The sequence below is a fragment of the Ornithodoros turicata genome, chromosome 5 (assembly GCF_037126465.1).
Source record: "Ornithodoros turicata isolate Travis chromosome 5, ASM3712646v1, whole genome shotgun sequence".
In the NCBI taxonomy this organism is placed as follows: domain Eukaryota; kingdom Metazoa; phylum Arthropoda; class Arachnida; order Ixodida; family Argasidae; genus Ornithodoros; species Ornithodoros turicata.
Window position 1 is genome coordinate 67525539 of NC_088205.1, and position 17182 is coordinate 67542720.

General features: G+C 45.5%; 1 protein-coding gene across 1 annotated transcript in view; it reads left to right on the forward strand.

Annotated features, from left to right (window-relative positions):
* The window catches only part of LOC135396155 (guanylate cyclase soluble subunit beta-1-like), a 113660-nt gene that overhangs the window by 72729 nt on the left and 23749 nt on the right, over positions 1 to 17182 (forward strand). The window contains exons 3-7 of the mRNA XM_064627185.1: positions 1713 to 1941; positions 3684 to 3837; positions 8571 to 8759; positions 12765 to 12968; positions 15446 to 15733. Coding sequence (XP_064483255.1) covers positions 1713 to 1941; positions 3684 to 3837; positions 8571 to 8759; positions 12765 to 12968; positions 15446 to 15733 — 1064 coding nt within the window. The remainder of the gene's footprint in view (positions 1 to 1712; positions 1942 to 3683; positions 3838 to 8570; positions 8760 to 12764; positions 12969 to 15445; positions 15734 to 17182) is intronic.

Here is a 17182-nt window from a genome sequence, read left to right on the forward strand (position 1 = left end):
GTCTCTAGGTGCAGGGTTCCCACGTCGGCGAATAGGGCACACATCAGGACAAAAGGCGCCGACACACCAGCAAGAGGTTGCGCGCCTAACAGGGTGCTTGCCAAACGTCTCTGCATAATAGTTTTATATACCTCCCCCACATCATCATCATCACCAACGTTCGTGTGGAGCAACTGCGAATACATTATTAAACACAACAACAAATAATACACGTCGTGACGATGAAGTTTTCCACTTAATTTGTGGGTCGCTACCCCAGACTGGCACTGGCTAGCATGCGATCAAGCGATTAGGTGATGGGATGATGGGCACACATCCTTGGCCTTTGATATAACATGAAGCCCTCAGAGCCAGATAATGTCAGTGCACAAAGGCATAATAGCCTAAATATGAGTCTAGCCCTACTAAAAGAGCGCAAAATAGATTGCATACAGAAATCTAAAGAATTGCTCATAAAGGAACATATACAAAAACCACACTTTATCTTTCCTTCCTGGTAAACTAAATGAAACCAACGAAAGACATACACTAACAATGTGTGTCAGATGGAAATCCTTGCGCCGTGCACGGGGTCGATGTAAGCGTTGAGTTGAAGACGGAAAACTTCTGAGCGTGCAGCAGAGTTAGTTCAGAAGGGCGAGAAAATTGCACCCAATTTCCGTTTCATTCGCGCAGTTTTCCGCTAAAACAGGTTTCTTTAGATCTTTCCGCCAGAACTTTAACGACTCTCGATGGGGTGCCATAATCAGCATTTCCGTTCTGTCGACTTTGGGCACCTACTAAACACGATATGATTAGCACAGAAGGACAATTTTCATTCTACCTGCATGCCGTTTTTCGTCAACGGTAGTTTATGTTGTTTTCACATTGACAAAGAAGCGTGCTCAACATCCACACTCATCGTGCCAAAACACAACGGACCTCAACACCGTATTACGATCTGGAGTTTGAGATAGCCGCGTTGCATCCCGGAACGTGCAACATACGTACTTATCTGGTATTGCTTGCGACGTACTTGTCTGATATCGTCAGCTCGTGGTTTATCCTGTCTGAAATCTCCAGGTTTTGTAAGATTGTTTCTTCGAACTAATTGACTCGTATGGCATACGGCCCACCCTCAAACAGGATAATGGTACAGCTCCTTCTGGGGCGGGCAAGACAATACGGGCAGCTGCATCTTTGAATGAACATTTCAGACAAGTGTGTGGCAAGCAGTACATTACGAGGTTCTGCACTAAGAAGAAAACTTGGCACAGGACGCACAGCCTGCCCGTATATTCTTTTCATTGATTGTCTGTCGATTAAACTCTTTGACACATTACACTTAAAATATGTGTCGAAACGCAGGCATTTGGGGGTGGTGGGGGATATGTTTATTAAGAAAAATAATTTAAAATTTTAAAAATAACTAAAAAGTCAAGAAATTATTAAGGCACTTGGATGCATATCGGACACAATCGAGAACTATCTAACCCCAGGTCCTTTCACACTTATTGAAATATTTATTGAGGCTTTGTGTGTTACCGTCATTCTTTTGTTGTTTTTTTCTTTTTTCGTGGTCAAATTTTATGTCTGCCTCTTTGTTACGGGTGAGACAAAAATGATGGAAGATAGACAAAAAACGGATGGAGTTCACATTGTTCTCAATTTACTTAGCGATTTAGTTTGTAAGCGCACGAACGGTATCAAACCATATACTTCTTTGTCCGCAGAAATGAGCAAGGACTCCTGTCTGGAAGCCCTCGGCTGCCATTTCCTCTTCTTCTGCCAGCAGCACGGCTACGATAAAATTCTACGCGTTCTGGGTTCAAACTTAACGGATTTTCTCACCAACCTGGATAACCTGCACGATCACCTAGCCGGCAGCTACCCGGGCATGAGCGCTCCTTCTTTTAGGGTCACTCCTGGGCCTCTTGGCTCCATACACCTGCACTACTGCAGGTAATTTAGCCACACATTCAGTGCACGTGTAAGCTCCTTTGATTACCTGTTCGTCGTCTTTTTTGTTTCTTGTCTATTATTTATTCCACTCCCTTTCTCGCTTATTTTATATATTGCGCTCGAAGTCTTTCCTAGCTACATTGCCCGACTCGCCGTACTGCATCACAGACATGATTTGCATGAGTTAGGTATTTGTATGCGTTACAGACCACAGAAGCAAAAATGAAGCAACATAGAGTGAGCAGCAGAGTTCCATCATACACATTACTCACGTTCACGAGTAGAGCTACAGCAGGTGATGGGTGAACGTTGCTGAAGCCCTGTGCTTACATTCTAATAAAGACGGAAGCAGAAGTATTCTTTTGGGAGTAAGCCTTTGCAAGGGTCATTGGGCACAGAGTTTCATTATGGTAAGCTTCCGGGTGCGGGGTAAGACGCTACGTAGTATACTACTGTTGCATGGCATTATTATACGATAGGAATCCCGCATATAACACGCCGCTAGTGCATAAGAAGAAATATACGTAAAGACCCTCTTGAAGGAGCTACGGAAGATGCAATATACAAGCATATAAAAAAAAACACTCCTTGCGCATAGCGGTAAATGTCTCTTTTTGTTTTCTTTTCTTCAGCTTACGTGCAGTGCACATAAATTATTCGTCAGTCTCCACTCCAACGCAGATACAGTGGCAAGGTAAACAGGCGCTTCGTGGTAGCTTCCCTTTTCTTTTTTGATGTTTACCTTTTTATCTGCAAACAGATATCTTCGTATAAATAGCAACACACTAATGCACAGCTTCAGTCACAAAAGGGATTATTCTAAGTGAGAAAGCATGCTGCTTTTCTTGGTCGTGTTTCTATCTAGCAGGTTGTAAATGTTGCCGTAGATCAACTTACACGTTTGTGACTTACGAGCAAAAGAAAAGTGGCGAATTGTAAAAAAGAACGAAAGAGAAACGACGTATGTCGGAGTGAAATCACAACTGCGCCTCAAAAGAGGAAAGAAATGAACTATGTCCGCGCATTTCAGAGGCTACTTTGTCACCTTAACAGTCTCTAAAAGTATACTCCTGCATGAACGCGATATATTGCCTTCTGTGCCTCGTTTTCGCGTTTGTGCCATTGTGCTGCCTAGTAGTACCTTTATGATGGATTATCTTTCTTTTTCACTAAATAAATAATGTTTATCCAGTGGCGCAATACAGGTTGAACAACACCGACAAACACGGAGTTTTATCTACCAATAAAACAATGATCGCTCAGCCACATTTATGTTAGCTCGACAGCATCGTTTATTTATTTTTATTTTTTTCATGTCGATTTGTTATTCACCACATCGCATTCACAGGTTTTACTTCCTCATTGCTGCTTGTCAATCCTGGGAATGTTTGTTTTTATTGACGTGTCAGCTCTGACACGTGTCAGGGTCGCCGTGTGTTCAAATGTTAATAAGCTTATGACATGAGATATACCAGGTATCCGATCACCAATTAACCATGGAGCCGCGGTCATTTCAGATAAGTGCCAGAAGCCAACGCATGGAGCGTGCACATTATACTACATATCACTTACTCTACACACAATAATAAAGTAAACATAATACAGTAGAGTAACGTAACGCAACGTAACGTAAGGTAATACCTGAATTTGAAAGTTTCGGACTACATTACAGAATTGAATTGAATACGTAATATGAAATTTGTCAGTCACTTACGGGAAGCGTTTTTGCATTCTGTCTTAAGCCAGCGCAGAGGACTTCATCCCATCGTTAAAGGTCTCGTCAAAACAGTCGCCGGAGAATTCTTCGACACCGAGGTCACCGTGAATACGTGCAAAATCATGGACGAAGGCGATAAGGTCATCGTTTTAATGGAAGTTTCCGAAGTGCTGCTCAAGGTATGGTGCCATTCACAAAAAGCGTGTTAGAGAAACAGTAGCGTGCACACGCAGGGAATCGGAAACTTGGGCGTTGGTGCACAACAGTGAGCCAAACTGTGAACGCTTCACAAAAAATGACGCAATCATTCGCATGCACTTTGAGTAAATATACAGCGAGCGCCTGGCTCGGGGAGTCTGTCGGAACACCCTCGCAGAAAATGTGTTACGCGTAACCACGGAGGAGAAGTAAGGAGACCGAACTCCGCTGAAAAACGACGTCCCAATTTATCGAGTCACTTGTTGGCCGCGGCGCGGCGCTCGCGTTCCCTCCGGTACAGAGACGTATATTAAAAGGGAGTCTGGCCATTGGGAGGAGTCACAAAAAGAGGCTCGACCTGTCAATCACAGTTTCGCTCCTCTGATTGGTTTGCTTTTTACCAAGGGGGTAGCCATGACACCATACTGCCACTCAAAATGGCGACGAAAAGAAACACAGTGAAGCGGGGATTTCGTGACAAAAAATTTTCACAGATTAACCTGATTTTACGCTGCAAATGTACATCCTAATATAAGTTTCTCGGAAATCAGTTTCATCTTATGCTCATCCACTGATATCTAACTGAAAATAATACGTTTTGTCGACGTGTTAGGCCTAGTGAACACTACTATCACAACGAAACCATAACAAAAACGGCGCTGTACTGTACAATCTTATATTTAATTGCCGGATTTCATGGATATAAACACTCTTGCCTTTTATATTCAAACTATTCATGTAGATTTGTTTAGAAAACATACCGACGACAGAATCTGTCCCAGCAGGTGGTTCTGCCGGCAGTGTTACAACCACTGATCTCGATTGTAGGTACAACGACGGGAGCAGACGACAGTTCCCGATGTGCCTTCCGCTCCCTAGGTGGCGCACATCAAATTTGCACCAAAAATCCACTAGTTTTGCAGATTGCGTGAGGTATCCATTTCAATCCCATCCAATCCACTTGCCACCCAAAATGGCGCTGCCCATGTTGGATACGGGGACAAATAGTGAGGATAGGTTGATTGATAGCGCCCCATATTTCAGAACTCTATTGGTCGAAAAGCTGAAAAAGTGGGTGGAGCTTCAGGTATAGGCATGACCCATTAATGGCCAGACTCCCTTTTAATATATGGCTCTGCTCCGGTACTAACTCCGCGAAATCGCCTGCACGTCAATGCGCCGTTTGTGCTCGAATACTCTACTAAGCGTTCAAAACGAATGTTTATTTGATAAGCATAAACAACGGTGTCTCCAGTAACGAGTTAATACTTTCTGGTCAGCTACAATTATTTTCTATTTTCTTCTTTTTTTTTTTTTTTGGTTTCTGCTACCTCGTTTTTGTCTCATAGATGGAAGCTACCTGTCCGATAAAAATGAATCGGAAACAAGAAGAAAAAAACACACGAAACTTTAATACGTAAGATAAACGTCTGACATTGCCAAAGGTGTAGTGTCGAATGCCTCCGACGGAATCCTCTGTCGCTTCTCCCCGGCCGTCTCGGGTATCGTGCTCTTCTCTCTGTGGTGCGCGCGTACTTTAACCGCTGCGCTAACACGCTAACATACCCCAAAGGAAGCAAACGTTGTTCCGAAAAGCCACATTTGCGTGGTATGGAGGAAAGAAAGTCAGGAGGGAAGAAAGAAAGTTAGAAGCTGTGTAATCGAAAGTCGCCGGATGCGATCTTTCCGGAATGGCGCGTTATGTGGGTCGTTGCATAAGCTGAGAAAGTTTTATCTCCGTACGTGTCAAGCAGTTAAGAGACTTTTGTGTGCGTGAGTGGGGGCAAGGAGGGGCGGGACGCTCTGATGATGGGACACGGTGCAATTCCGAAGGTTCTGGCACTTAGTTTCTTATATCTTGTCATGCATGCCAATCGCTCGCTTTTTGGAACTGCACAATAAAGTCGGGATCTAGTCTCTAATTTATGTTGACAAACACTGAAATCTTGAACAACACATTACTTCTACATTATACACTATCGCTTTCGTGTTCAGTTTCAAGTTACTTCTGTACAAGCATATGCTGCTCAAAGCGTTGCACCGGATATTTTACCACCACAAAAAAAAAAAAAAAAAAAAAACGAACAATACTGCAATACCACCAATATACCACCAGAAATACCACCAATACCACCAGAAAAGCTAAAAAGCCCTAATTCCAGTAGATATGGGATTTACCCCACCGGTACACCAAGATGAAAATCGTCTTCGAGAAACAGGAAGTACATGCACTGAATCCTGTACCGCGCGTGTGCAAACCCGCGACAGAAGTGCGTTCTGGTACCTTGGTATTAAATTCGTGTACGGTGGCATGCGAAATATGTAACTCTCTATCCCAGCGAATGCATCACAATTACGACAAAAGGCTCCTGTTTCCGAAAGCGTTGTGCATACGCGACAAAGCTCTTGTGCAACAGCTAGAATGCAAATGCGGATTAACCAGCCTAATGACATCATTACCCTACACTGCAAGGTGCTCCCGGGAACTAATGCTGATCAATGCAAACCATTATCAATGTACATCTCGTGGTCGTGCGTTGGCGGTGATGTAAATACGCGTACCATCCTGTACGATGTCGGATAACAACCTTTGTGCTTCTTCGGGTGTCGTGTTTTATCGCAAATAAAAAACGAAAAAAGAGAATAGCTTCTTGACTGCGAGAGCACCACGCTTACGGAGACATTCAAGTCGTTCAGCCAACGCGGAGGCCCCTTCACGGCGGCTTCCCCGCATTCTAAAATAAAAGCTTCTCGCTTTGCACTAACAAAAACTGTAGGCAAAATATTCACAGAGAGATCGTTCCTTGATACACGATAAGCGTGTTTACTTATCAAAATATTTTTTCTGCTGCCACTGGACACACAAGTACATCTGAAAGAGTGCATTACAGCAACCTTATTTCAGAGGAGCAAGTACCTGACGGAGCGCGAGCGCCGCGCCGCGGCCACAATTAGACTCGAGGAATCGAGACCACGCTTTCTCAACGGCGGCTCGGCAGAGTTCGTTCTCCTTACTTCACCTCCGTGCGCGTAACATACGCGGAATACTCGCGCGTGCTCCAATCAGCGCACACGGAAAAGAATCGTCTACCTCACCAACTTGGCGAACGTGCATGGGGGAATATGTTTATTGAAAAAAAAAAAAAAAAAAACGAGGGAAGGTTAGTCAGGCATACGCCGACTTGCTATTCCTTCCATAAAAAGAAAACGAAAAAAGAAAAGAAAGAAAAGAAACACACACACACACACACAGGCAGACACACAAAAGGGCAACGGAAGAAGTGCAAGGGCGCAGGTGAGCTGGTGCATGATAATACGAAGGGAACCCAGGGACAGGGGAAAGAAAACACGAAATACGCACTCGTGTGTGTTTCGTGTTTTCTTTCCCCTGTCCCTGGGTTCCCGTCGTATAAACACAAAAGGGCCGTAGAGGCTGGTCGAGAGGCCGGTGGCACAGAGAAAGCTCTAGGTAGTCGTAACTGCCCCGTTGTGGCTTATGTACAGTAGCTTATAGTAACCTCCGAATGAGGTTGTACCAAACCTCACGAAGTAACTTCGAATCAGACGCAAAAATCAGTCCTTCGACTACTGGCGAATTCGGATGGTCATTTCGTGGCAACACGGCCTAGCGCTCGGAAATTACTAGGTCGGAGGCCGAGCTGGATCACGTGACCTTTGCCACCCGAACATGAGTGCCAGGAATCTAGTGGTTTAAGTTACTTGGATCACGCTAGGGGCATCGCGGTCGCCCGTCTTCTGCTAAACCACGTGAACCTCAACGTGCGGGCCAATGAGAGCACTCGCCACCGTTGCAGTGCGGATGTGACGACACCGGATATAGTTGAGCAACCCGTTTCGCGGTCGTTTTGAGACGGGGCGAAAAGAGTGCTAGCTGGCAAATTCCGGCCGCGCGGAAAGCGCTACGCGAACATGCGATATTGCTTCGCTTTGAACAAGCGAACATGACTGCTCGGGATCTGGCAAAAAATGTGGACATGAAATGACCACCCGAACTCGCCAATCGCCAAAAGTAATCAACCTTAATTAAATGAGTCGCGCAGGTCACGCGAGCCAGCTGCTATTTTTGAAACACCCAATCAGCGGCGATGTTTTACAGAACGTCTTTGTTGGCTTTTGTTGCCAACACGCCTTTGCGTTGGAATACGGTACGCTCAATTTTTTAAATGAAACACCAGTCATCATCATCGAAAGAAAGTTGTTGTTAGCTATTTTTTTATGTCCAGCACGAGTTCTTTCATGATAACGTAGAACTTTTAGAAAATAATCTCCTTAGTTATAGTGAAGAAACGGAACCCGAGAAAGGGACAGAGGAGGGACGACACGACGCGTCCCTCCTCTGTCCCTTTCTCGGGTTCCGTTTTTTCACTATGTACCAACAATAACAACTTTATTTTCGGCCTTGGAGAGTGGGGAGTTTCATCGCAACAGGCGATACTCTACCCCAGTGCTTGGTGGAATGGGGGGAATAAAATAACGAGCCCCTTTCCAAGAACGATCGAAGTCCGATGGTGTCCAGAAATGTCAGAAGAGCTTTGAGCGCAGAGCGCCTGTACCCTCGCCACTTTTGTCGTTAGTTATATTTCAAGCCACTAGCAATGGAACGCTGCTATACACCCGCGAAAGCCGTCTGCTGCACACTGCTATCCCCGTAAGCTTGATTATAAAGTGCCTCATATCCCAATGATGCACGCAGGTTGATATGCCGGAGCTGCTACCAAATCCGTTTGGAATGCAAAAGAGGTCGTCTTTTACTTCAGCGCATATCACGGACCATTTGAGCCAGCAGCCTCAAGACCTCCCCGTGGATGTGAAGACCTTTTGTAGTGCCTTTCCCTTTCATGTGATGTTTGACCGAGACTTTAACATCAGGCAGGTCGGAAAAGTAAGTCTCTACTGTATGCATGGTTCCCGACGGTGCGTCAGTAATTTCGCTCCTTATTTCTTCTTCACATTCCAAATTTCGCTTTCGTTTATCGCAGTGAAGAGTAGGCGACCGAAGTGTTACAGACTCATAAAGCCACCACAATAATCTTGCAGTTTTTTGCACTGGGCCTCCCACATTGTACTTGCTACAATGTGAAATGAAGTTTCAATTCATTCAATTCATTCAAAGATGTACCGGAGAGCAGATATTCTAGCAAAAGCTTCTGTTTCGGTTGATGACAGAGCGGCCAGGAGCTTGAAACCGGGGGATTTACGTGAAATACTCGGTATATGCCGCTACAGGACATAATAGAACGTAATATCCCTGACATACGATCACCGGTGAGACCTGAATAAGCAGGACCCCGCAACAAAATCACCAAAAAGATTGTGGTATATCCGTAACCTTTGGGATGTCAGGATTATGTGTACGAAATATCTCGTTCCAAAACTGCACAGATTTTATTCAAACGACTTTATTACGAAGCGAGCGCTTCGCCTCTGTGAAGCGAGAGGTCACTGAAAGCAACACACTGCTGACATCATCCGGCATCCGGCAGGGGAGAATGCAGGCTATGAAGCAGACGACAATGCCGGGTGACGTCACGGTATCCTCTTCCGGACGAACCGCCGTAGTATGGAGCTCTGTTTTCTGCTCTTCGCATTTCGGTTTCGGTTTGCTATTGTCGTCATTCACGAATTAATTACTCGCGCAAAATGAATGCGAATGCTGTATTCGGTATCGAGGGGGTGGTTCGTGTTCGGTATGATGCGCGCGCCCCTACTTTTTTTCCGAATCCTTGCGAAGTCTCCCTTTTAGGGGGGTCGTGCATCCTCCATCTTTGTTACTTCAACCACGCTCGAGACAGGGATTATGTTACTATACCGTGTAATGTGTTATATTCCCGCTATGTGACTATGCGCTACTATGCGATAGCCCTCAACGTATTACACCAGGCCTGAAAGCTTCACAATGATACCATAGAAAACGTAGTTTACATTGGTTACCGCAGTGGCGCTCGCCACATGGCTCACAACGATAGCGATATTGTTGGATGGTGATAAGTGTAAACTGTGATAATATATCTAAGAGTAATAAAATAGCGGTTTGTAGTACACACTTCAAAAGGGGCATTAAAATGCAAAAACAAGTTGACTCCAAATTATGGTACACGCTATGTCGATTTCGCACTTGTTGTCATAATTGAAAACTTTAATTCCGTTACGAAGCTACAATCAGAGTTATACCGGACTCTTTCTTGTTTCGGCACTAAGCAGTGAACGTCGCTCAGCTCGTGCATCGGGTCTACATCGGGTGCTTTTAGTGCATGCTGCGCGTGCACGAGCGTACCATACCATGGAGCAGTTCCGGCGAAAAACAGCTCGCGAGTCCCGAAGCGGACTAGCGTCCCTGTCTGAAGGTCGTGTGTTGTCAGTGGAACATTTGTGAGAACTCTTGTGGGCTAGAATTCAGTAAATCGGTATTGAAAAATGCAGCAATGTACATTATTGCACGCATGTACGGAACAATACGACCGGCCCCTTTCCAAATCCGCACGCACACGATAGGCATGCGCGCGCTTCTCCTGCAGCTCATCGGATGCCGGCAATCTTCGCTTCCCGAGGATCCCACCAGCTCCGGTGGCGCAGCGGTAACGCGTGCGCTTGGAGACTGGGAGGTCCGCGGTTCGAATCCGCGGGCCGGCTGTGCCGTCTGGGGTTTTTCATGGGTTTCCCTCAGATGAGTAATAGGCGTATGCCGGTACAGTTCCCCTGAAGTCGGCCCATGGGCGCAGCTATCCTCCCCCCGAGCGGATTCCGCTCGGTCTTCCACTTCACCCTTTTCTCTCCTCCTCTCCACCACCTTTCCCTTCCCGAGAAACTTGCCGCCTAATCAGGCAGGCAGACCTCTCGGGCTCCTCCCAACGACACTCCTCCTCCTCCTCCTCCTCCGAGGATCCCTCTGATTGCCGCCAAAGACTATCTGTTTTCATTGCGTTTTTCTTCTAAATGGTAGCGCTGTGTGAACTAATTTTGCTTGCACTATACTAATTCAAAGACGGACTTTCATGTGAGAACAAGTTGTTTTTGCATTTTAGTGCCCCTTTAATAATTCAATTCTAGCAGAAACTCGAACATATGTGAATATTCATACGTGCATATAATAGGGAAAAAAGTGTGATGACACTTAGCATCGTCTGCTGTGATCAACCGCTGTCGCAGTACGTTCCGGCCGACGGCAGATTAGCATTCTGCCTCACATTTCAATATGTATGAGGTTTATTCGGAGGCACAGCGGTAACGAATCACACATGAGTGGTGAACACAATGCATGAAACCACTTTGAGGAGCAGGTGCAGCATGCAATTGCCATGGTTGTGAGAGGGGGGGGGGGTATATTTATTAGACGAAAACGAAAAAAAAACGGGGAAAGGTCAGCCAAACGGGACGTCGGCTTGCTATTCCAGAAATAAGAAATTGTTGTGAGAGGTACTACGCTATAACTGTTTCCCCTAGAGGATCGCGATCTGCTCAATGGCCCTTTGAGCCATGTAGAGAGCGCCAGTGTGGCAGGTAAGCGAACTAAATGTGACACAGCATTCTTTTCTCTTTTTTTTAAGCTTGTAGACATGGTGTAACATATGGAGGCCTAGCCTTCCACCTGCTTGAAACCGAAATCTTAGCGGTTTTTTTTTTTTTTTTCGGCTAATGACAAACAGCGAGCGTATACAACGAGGGGAGTCAGGTCAGTGTCGAGTACTTTTGTTTATGCTAGCTGACAAAGAAAGAAAGCAGGAGGCAGATGGCTCAAATGTTGACGAAATATTGATTGATGTATTGATTTCGGATGTATTTTTATAGTTCTTAATGAGAGAATCCTCGTTTGCGCGACCACAAAAATGAACGAATTAGGAAATGCGTTTTTCTTTTTTTGTCGTAAATAGTTGGGAGTATAGACTTACCAGTACTGTGAGCTCGCCTTCACTTGTGTGGCTGCATGCTGCACATGCCGCAGAACTGCGGATAATTTCGACCGTCTGGAGCTCTTTTTCTTTAGCGTGATGCTGAAAATCTCCGACACACACTGTGCTTAAAAGCAACCTTTACCTCCCCCACATTGCTATATTTGTGCTATATTTTTTGTCATCTTCATAGCACCGTCATAATATATTCGTTGTTATTGAACGCGATCGAAAGGCACTTAAAGGGGTACTAAAGTAAAAAAAAGAAAGAAATCGCATCGCAAAATGAAAAATGAAAGTTACCTTGATTACCCATACACAAAAGCAACGGTAGGCATGGGTTGCATCGTTCATGATTTATGATCGATAGAAAAAAAAGAAAATCGCAATTGACGCCTTCCCTCTCTCCCTCTCCATCTCAAGAAGGCCGAAAAAGGGGCGGAAAAAGAGAGGGAAAAAAAACGGGCTGTCATTGGTCTCCTCAAACGATTTGTACAATCGGTGGTGGTGGTGGTGGTGGTGGTGGTGGGGGGGGGGGGGGTAATGGCAGGATAGGCTCGCCGTTGTTGGCCGCACAGAAGTGGGCGTCGTCACGACTATAGCACAAAAAAAAAAAAAAGAACACGAAACACAAAGAAAGGACGGACGGATGGAGGATAGAGGAGGATGAAGGATGGAGGATAGAGGAGGATGGTGGTGGTGATGGTGAAAGGGCTCGCCGTTGTCCAATCATCGCGGGAGATCGTTTCAGGGAACCAATCCGCATTGTCGCGCTTCTTGTGAAGGAGGGGGAGACGGGGAAGGCGCCAAATTGCGTTTTTTCTAACGATCATAAATCACGAACGACGCCACCGATGAACCCTGTTCCTTTTATGTAGGTATCAAGGTAACGTTATCCTTCATTCTGCGAGGAAAAATTTTCGCACATGAGTGTGCTTTGAATCAAGCTAAGTCTTAGGAAGTTCCGGTAAACAGATGCGTTTTGTGGCGTCTTCCTTTAGGGTCTCCTGAGACTCACCAAGTCCATGTGGACCAAAGGAAAACCCGTGAAATTTACGGATATGTTCACGATATCGCGTCCTGTCATCGAGTGCACTTTCGAAAGCATCCTGGGGTTCCTCAACCAAGTGTACGTCGTTGTAGGCAAGGAGGGAGTTCTTGAGAAAGAACACAAGGCGGGACACGTTGCAACAAGCAGTAATGTGGTAAGTAACACCATCAATATACTTCGTATACGAGTATAATTGTAATGCTGGGTTGCGACGTGAAATTGTGTAAACAGGCTCTACGACAGGTACGTTACACAGGTAGCTGCAGTCGAAACTAATTGCCATTCTTGTGCAACGTGCCAAACTTCGCATGTCTGTATAACGCAAACATAATATAATAAAACAGTATGTGAGGGATCCCGCTGTTATTCAGGGTTTTGATTCTGAGTGTGCTACACGGTTTTGCAATGGAGCAGACAGCACCCATGGCGGGTTGCTGAAAGCTCCAAGGTTTACTTTATTTTACTAATTTACTAGCCAACTAACTAACTATAATCTGGCATCTAAGTCAACTCAAAATTTGCCGTATATAACACATCTCATTCCGATCGAATTTTACCTAAAATGTATGCAGGAGCAGTAGTTGCGCCGAAAATAGAACAAAAATAATTTAACCATCACAGTCTTTGGTTTTCTACAGCCTATAACTATAGAACGTGTCTAGCTTTTTGGACGGTAAAAGAACAGAAACCCAGAGACGCTTGAGAACTTCAGGAAAACGTAGAAGTTTCACGATAACGGCTCCGAAGACATGATAAGCCAATTGCCCGATTCCTTGGGAGTGGGTGACGTCACGTTGCTGATATCTGGTTGACTGACACCGATACGGAAACGGAATAGGAGAGCCGCTTACGATTTCCTAAAACTCCCTACTGCTGCCGTGCTGTCCTCGTCTTCCGTGTTTTTCGGTTTTTGCCCTTTAATCGTTATGTAACAGCTAGTCTGCGCTCTTTCGCTTCTCTTGACGGTAACTGGTGACGCAACACACTAGTGAGTGTTATGGTGTCTTCGGCTGGCAGTCCCGATACTCCGAGCTGGAGCCGGTCAGACCGCATCTCGCTCCGGCTCCGATCCGGAGGAATCGTGCAGAAGTCGAACGCGGCATGTTCGAGCAGAGGAGCGGAGAGGGAATGTTAACTCGCGTCACTTCCGGTGTTTCCCTCGTAGTCAAAACGACGGCGACGCAAAATGCAGAACATGGCACGCATGGCGGAACAGAAGCACTACTCAGCGGAAGCTGGCGCAGTCACGTCACCGGAACCCAACCAGATTTCGCAACCGCTCCTATGGTGTTGGTGAGAGCACTCTAGAGCGCTCCGAGTTGGAGGAAAGCGCTCCGAATGAATCAGTAGAATGCAGTGAGAGTGCTCTGTTTTAACCAGTCGAAGATAAAACGTCGCTCCAGGGCGCTCTAGAGCGATCGGAAGCAACCAGTCGAAGACACCATTAGTAGACCGCTGATAACTGCCGTCGCCGTTATCTTACCGTGCCTACGGGAACCAATGACAGAGACCGTGACTCAAAATCTTAGCTGTTGATAGGGTGCGGTAGCCTTCCGGGCCACCGGTAGCGGTCTACTGACGCTCGCTACTACCTCTTGTAACGCCAGGTAACAGGCGGGATTAAAGCACCTAGAGGAAAGTCCAGTATGCATTGGTTGGCAGGGCACGTCCCGTAGTGTAAGAAGGTGGAACTCAGCGGACTGATTCAGAAACCTCGTATACGCGTAGGAGCTATCCCACTTTTTCATTTTCTCTCTTTTTCATTTGCTTACTTTCTTTCCTGACATTTCTTCATTGACCACCCCCAATCTCCAAGGGTCGCTGATCAGTCAGTTTTATGTGCTCTAGAATAGCCGGTTCCGCGTCTCCGTTTTATTCTTCTTCCGTCCAATCCAACATACCGCACTAGAAGTCTGAGGAGACCTCACTGGAATCCTGGGACCGGCATAATTTATATGAGTTCTCCCGTATTGCAGGTCGCTGTCTAGTGAGTTATTCCTCACTACGCTTGCTGGTCTGAGCATAACAAACTCTGTTACAGATGTATTGCCGTTGAAACAAACGGGCAGGGAACATCGGCAGGCCTTCCAATGAACAAAGCTTGACCGTGGGCTAGTTGGTATAAGTTCATATTAAAGAAGTTTTGGAACTGCGAAGGACTACAAGCAAGGCAGACATACCTGTCTTGCTTGTACTCCTTCGCAGTGCCAAAACTTCTGAAATATCAACTTGCAATGATATTGAGCGCAGCAAATTAATGCTATATTTGATTGCTAGGGTACGCGTGCCAAGCCAGGAAGGCCACAAGATTAATTTCAATCTCTTGTCCCTTTCATATCAAATCCCTTTCAAATCAAATCAAATGTCCCTTTCATAAATCTAACCCAATCCAAACAAATTATATTTCGTGTTTCAAAAGTCTTCCTCCTGACGCCTGCCACTGCGTGATGTCGTTTGCTCTGAAGCAACTCCTACCCTCATAACACTCGGTGGTGACAGAACCTAACTTTCGTCCCTTGGGTGTAGACAGCCATTGCTCCTTAGGTTATGACTATTTCTATGCATACGATATCATTTTTCATGAGGAGAGCGCGTCCAACTCAACTCAATTATGCATCTGCAACGTTGCAGTTACCGGGTCCCAGAAAAATTCTGCGGCGACTCAACAGCACCCTAGAGCCTCCACCGGACGGCATATTGAGGCTGAAGGGCCAGATGGTGTCCGTGCCGGAATCCGACTGCATCCTCTTCCTATGCTCCCCACGTGTCAAAGGACTGGACGACATGCTGAGAATAGGGCTGCACTTCAGCGACTTGGCCATTCACGACCCCGTCAGGAACCTCATCCTAATTTCTCATCATAGGAAAGGGGAGCGGGAACTGGTGGACAAGCTCGACGAAGCTTCGAACAACCTCAAGGTGAGGTCGTTGACGCGGATGCACAACCATTAGGGAGGGGGAGAGCAGATGGAAGGCGACGTTGGGTATAGGGGAGCGATCTGCCTGCCTATATGACTGATGACACGTTACGCGACGGAGGAGGGAGACGGAATCATTGAACGTACGTTTTCAGCTTGAGAACTCTTCTGGTGAAATGTTTCTGGTCTGTGAAATGAGCTGTCTGGTGAAATGTTTCGCGTGTAAATACGTGCATCGCACAATCATTTTTTTCTGTTCTGTTGTTCTTTACCGAACGTTATAGCAAAATATTATTTCAACCTGAAGCGTTGAAACCCACGCTGCAGAAAATCCGTTGTTTAGCGAGAGAGAGAGAGGCAGGGAAGCAAAGAAGCACCCCATAGGTCAATACTTACTTTCTTACGTATTTGAAGCCAGCCAAAATAGCGTGGATAAAATTCCAATCACGGTCAAGAACCCCTAAAAGCAGCCAGCCAAGAGCTGTAAGTAAACACCAAAGTGTTCGCGAAAGCTACCATAGCCAGGTTTCTTTCAGCTTTTTGAGCCTGTATTTTCGAAAGATAGCAGTGCGCCGTATAGTGCCGCGTAAAATGATCCTCGAGGACGTAATCCTCGCTTAATGGCAATGCCCCTTTAGTAAGTACTTTTCTTTTCTCTCTCTCTTTCTATCTCTTTCTTTTTCTTTTTTATGATGTCCCATTGTGCTTGGCTTCGCTCGCAATCCCGCTAGACCGGGACCAATAAGCAGATTGTGTATCTAGCGGGATCCACCACTGCATTAGGGAATCATGGAAAGCTGAACTGCCTTTTTTGGGGGACCGAAATTGTGTTGGTTATTGTCTCAGAAAATATAGAAAAGTAAATTCTTTGCGTCTCTGTCATAAAAGCTTCGTGGTATTTGCATTGATGTGGACGCATTGGAAAAGATTTCGCAACGTAATGCACTAGTTTCGAAACGTTCTGGCTGACCTTTCCTGTGAAAATAAATGCCATATCGCTCCGATCGAAAGAAAAGGGGTGAGAGAGAGAAAGGATGGGATGGGATTATTTATTCCTTCATCTCTAACGATACCACCGTGTGCAAATTATAACATGTTCAGTCAATGTCGGATACAGAGAAGTATCAAACGCCAACTTCGTGTATCATGAGTTCGCTCAACAAAATTGGTATGCGCCAGGTAATAAACCACTTCAGTTCAAACCAGTTCATATGGCGTTCTTGAGTTTAATAAATTTTCCTTTAACAGACCAATTTATCCTTAAGAGGAGAAGAGAAGGTAAATAGGCATTGCACTTATGTCAGTAATTCAATTGCTACCTTGTTACGTTTCACCTGAGCTTGCTATCATTTCATCGCAACTATAAGGAAGAAAACATAGCGTTTCTTATTGAACAAATGTGACTTATATAAACATAGCATAGGTTACATATTATGCATTTTCGGCTGTA